General features: G+C 46.5%; 1 protein-coding gene across 1 annotated transcript; it reads right to left on the minus strand.

Annotated features, from left to right (window-relative positions):
• Window positions 1-1,056: 1,056 nt before the first annotated feature.
• Window positions 1,057-1,796, minus strand: LOC136491633 (two-component response regulator ORR42-like). Its single transcript, XM_066487916.1, has 2 exons — window positions 1,584-1,796; window positions 1,057-1,242 (listed from the first exon to the last, which is right to left on the minus strand). The coding sequence occupies exons 1-2, from the start codon at window positions 1,794-1,796 to the stop codon at window positions 1,057-1,059; spliced, it is 399 nt and encodes a 132-aa protein (XP_066344013.1).
• Between the last annotated feature and the right edge of the window lie 2,861 nt (window positions 1,797-4,657).

Genomic DNA, 4,657 nt, shown 5'->3' on the forward strand with positions numbered 1-4,657 from the left:
GCCTTTATCTTATTTATAGTTAACCCCAGAGGCATAATGGTCTAACTTGAGATCCAATCATCCGATGGCCACGGGCTCTTCATGACTTTGTTTTCATCTCGACACAAGCTTTGCGATGACGCCATATGCCTTCTCCTGTTCCCGCTGGAACTCCAATCGGGTTTTGAGGCCCAAACCCAAAAACCGTCTGGCCGGTGGTTTTGAGACTCAAACCACCAATTCTTCTGAAGAAGCGTATCCGCTATGCCTCCTCCACAATCTCGACACGTGTCACCATCATCCTCGACCGTCTGATCACCAAGTCCTCTAGCGCCTTCTGCTTGACTTGGTCAACCGCTGTCTTGACTTCGTCATCACGGTCAACTCCTCTTCATGTACTCTTGCTAGTTGATGTCCCCAAGTGTCAGCCACCATGATTAGTCTTTCAGCCATGTTGGCCCCTCAGTCCAAGCCTCACGTCTGTCCTTCACTGCTCCTAGTCCATCAGCACAACACGTATTTAATTGACCTTCTCCATGTCTATCGATCGTCCTGTGCACCACACCTGCACACTAACACAACCAAGAGACATGTTGCACATGCATACTCACGCCATGGTTAGTCTGATCATCTCCTGACAATCACTCACCACAAACTCGATTGACACACAAGGGCACATATTAACCTTGTGTTCGCAGCTAGTCTCATCTTGATCTCTTTCTCATAATGCTTCATCTTAGCAAAGCTTCTAGTCTCGTCCGGATGGCTTGCGCGGTCTACCTTCAAGGGGCTTTGCCTAAAGCTTCGAGCGTCACCTGAAAGACAAGAGACAAAGGCACGGAAACAAGGAGCCATGCCACCTAATTCACGAAGTGGACCCCAACATAACCCATCGAACGATAATGATCAGATTGTCTTCAAACATAAATTAATTATCATAGAAAGTATCCAAATTTGTTCGAAACTATTACAACTTGCAGAGTTCTCTCACCCCAACAAAGCAAATAACCTATAATAAAGCATGAAATTCGAATAATAATCCACAAGCAAATATTATGTTGTTGCTACATGCTGTTCCTAGCCGCTCATGTTCTTCTTGCTAATGACCACCTCGAGCATAGCCTCGAGAGTCTCAAGCTTCACTGGTTTGGGCACAAACACATCAGCACCAGCTTGCATGAATGCCTCCCGGCCACCAAAATCTGCTGAGACCCCAATAATTTTCACCTCAGTAGGTCCAATGGCACGGATCTTGGCCACAGCCTGCCAAACAATCCACCAAGAAATTAAACTTTTGTCAGTTATGAGTCCTAATTTAATTTTGATGATGCTTAAGTTTATATTGTATTACTAGGGCAATAAAAACCTACCATAAAAATAACTAAATTGGTTCGTTAGCTTCATATACGCTACAAGTTTTTTTATTTGTTATGCTGTAACATAATACAACAGGTGAAATAACTGATAAGTAATACTAGTAAGTCGAAATGCTAGAAGATATCTTTTTTCTATAAGTTTTGGAGAAACTTGAGATTAATGTTCATAAAAAATAACATGAAATAAATATAAATCTACTATATATCAATTTAAAATATATACCGTACCTCAGGACCCGACATTATGGGCATATCCTTATCTAAGAAAACAATGTCAAATGTTTTCCCTTCCACAAAAAGGTCAATAGCTTCTTTCCCATTCTCAACAGCAGTAACCTCGCAGTTAAGTTTGTGCAACATATGCATGAGAATCACACAATCAACTTTGATATCCTCGACAACTAATGCCCTTGGGGCAGACCCTTGGTTCCCGGATGCCATGAGGATGCTGCATACAAAATGAGGAAATTAATTTTAATAGTACTCTTCACTTCATGATACTATGAAGAAGATTAAGCAAAATCATAATATTCTCTACTTGATTATAGCATCGTACAACATATATATTATTTTCAAATCGCAGTATCATGTCATGTATTAACAGCAAGCATGTTTATGTTTTACAGTAGATTAGATTGAATGGCATATACATAGATTATTACAGTAGTTCCATATTAGAATGAATGACATATATGTAGATTATTAAGAGCTCCAGCTCTGGCTCCTTCGTGCACTATAGTTAGAAGTTGTTTTTCTCTTCTTCTCCTAAAATGAACTAGAAGCCAATGAAACAATTAGTTTTAGGTTCACCGTCTCCTCCGTGCATTGCAGCAAGGAACCAGAGCCGATTTGAGCCATGCCATACAAGGCTTAATACCAGAGTTTACTTGCTACAACTGTGGTCTGACGAACTATACATATTCTAGAGAAAACATGAAAACAAAGAGAAGGAATTAAGGACCAACCTTGACTTTTGATGATGATGATGCACACGTATCTTTCTTTCTTGGTACTCGGCTACCTCTTTGAGTGCTGCATATCATAGTTGCAGGCCCATTTTATAGGCGAAGCCAAGGGCAAAAGTTTGTCTGCCCAAATCTGAAAATTTTTTCCTATAAGTGCTTGAAAATAAATGTGAATCGGAAATCTGATACGTCTAATTAATTCACTCCTCGTTCCGAATCAAAATGCAAGATCTCATGCCCCTTGGGTTCTGACACGTGTTTATATGGCCACGGGCGGAGCCCAATGGAGGCCAAACTGGGCTCCAGTTCCCCCTTGTCCGAAACAAAATTAGTGAGTATTCTTCAGCGGAAGTTGACTAATAAAGAAACTAATAAAGCCCAGTAGCCCAGAATAGAACAAGTGAGCAAAGAAATTGTAACACCCTCAGTGTTACGCCCTAAACCAACTACTAAATCTTGTCACGAGCATCATGTTTGTATAATAATGCATGCGATAGAAGGTGTTGATAAATTTCTTGTAGCCTAAAATAATCAATAAAAATATTAAATCAATGTTGATGCAATAGCTCATGTATATCAAGTAGGGTTTAAAATCAATTTTTATTAAGCAAAAATACTATAGAACATGTGTGTGATACTTAAATAAAGTTGGAAGTGCAAACTTTGCAGATGACAATGAAATACTTGCTGTTGAAAAATAATATTGCTTAGTAATATTTTCAATAGCTTAGAAATGCAATTTGAAATAGAGTTCAACTCAAAAAAACTTAGAAAATTTCAAGCTTGTGTATAGCTGGACATTGCTAAGTTTAGCAATTTATTTAGAGAGATTGGGTTAGAGGGTGATGCGGTGTTTTAGCTCGGCTGAGCAGCCTCATGTATCAGTTTGATCGTGGTGAAGTCGGTTTAGAGGCAATGGTTTAGTGGTAGTCGCTGCTTTAAAATCCATGCACAATATGTTCTCGGGCTAGCCCTCTGGGCTGGGCATGGTCACCAGGCCACGGGGGCACGCCGTCGCGGCGTTGGCGCGCTCTGTGTGCGCACGCGCGCTGCCGCGCTTGGGGCCTAGTCGCCCTGGCTCGACCGCGAGGAGCTGCCGTTGCTGTGGCTTGCCCGGCTGAGCGCTGCTGCGCCTACCCCACGCACCGTCGCGCCGCTGACCCACCTTGCGCCGTGATGAAGCCGCCGCTGCTTTCGCATCACGTCGAGCTCGCGCCTGCTCGCCTCTGCGCTGCGTCACAGGCCCATTTTGATGTCGCGCGCACGAGGCCGGACCACCGTCGCCATGCCATTTATGACACTGCAGCGCGCGTGCCACGCCGGTCGCGAGCATGTGCGCTTGTCAGTTAGCGTTTGGCCACGGGCCGCTCTGGTCGCTTCAATCGCGTCCCACCAAGGCTCGCCTTGTCGAGTTACCGGCCGCACCCCGTCTCTCTGTCTTTCCTTCTCTCTACCGCGGAGCCATGCCAACGCACCTACCTACGAGGGGTCGTCTCCCATCAATTCCATGCACCCACAGTTTCATCCTCACAGCCTCTCATCAACCGCCCCACCCCGCCTCGATTACGGCCAGGCCGAGCTCCAATTTTGGAGCTTTGCTCCCACCATTGCGCCATTAAGGCCAAGCCCGCCTCACCGTGGCTAGCTCCAACCTCGTCATCTCGCATCGAATTGACCGCACCATTAGCCCTGCCTAGAACCCCTCTTTGTCTAGCGCACCCAAGTCATAGCCCTATAGCCGCCTCCACACCACTGACACGGCCATGTCGCTGTGGTTCGTCGTCGAGCTCGCCGCGCGCACATGGCCAGACTTGCTCGGGGCATCTCCCGCTAGGCCACCACCACGGGTGGGATCATGGTGCATCACTGATGCTTACCCATCACTTCTATTATCTGTTGCATGCTGTGGCTCACCGAAACACGGTTGCCGCCACTATAGGTCACCCGTCGTCGGGGAGAGCCCGCTCCGCTTCACCTCCATTCGTGCAACCACCGCCCATCGTCGCGCGTCAGCCCATAGGTGAGCATCGATCATATAGCTAGGTCTACAAGGGTCCCGGTTGGCCGGCGTAACGGAGCCGTACCGGTCCACGCCGCGTCGGCGAGCACGGGGGTCATGGGGACCTCCCCAATGCGAGGACAACTTCTCTCGGGGTCTTTCATGCATAAGTGCTGACTGAGTAAATAGGATGTATAGTGGCTGCGAGAATAGTAGGAAGCTCGGGGGCGTTTTCGCTAAAACGCCAGCGCGCGCATGCTCCTTACCATGCGCCGCATCCGCGCGCGGGCCGCTCCTCGCGTGGGCACGTTGGGCTGGATTTGGCTATCTTTTTCAGG

This window comes from Miscanthus floridulus, chromosome 11 (genome assembly GCF_019320115.1).
Source record: "Miscanthus floridulus cultivar M001 chromosome 11, ASM1932011v1, whole genome shotgun sequence".
In the NCBI taxonomy this organism is placed as follows: domain Eukaryota; kingdom Viridiplantae; phylum Streptophyta; class Magnoliopsida; order Poales; family Poaceae; genus Miscanthus; species Miscanthus floridulus.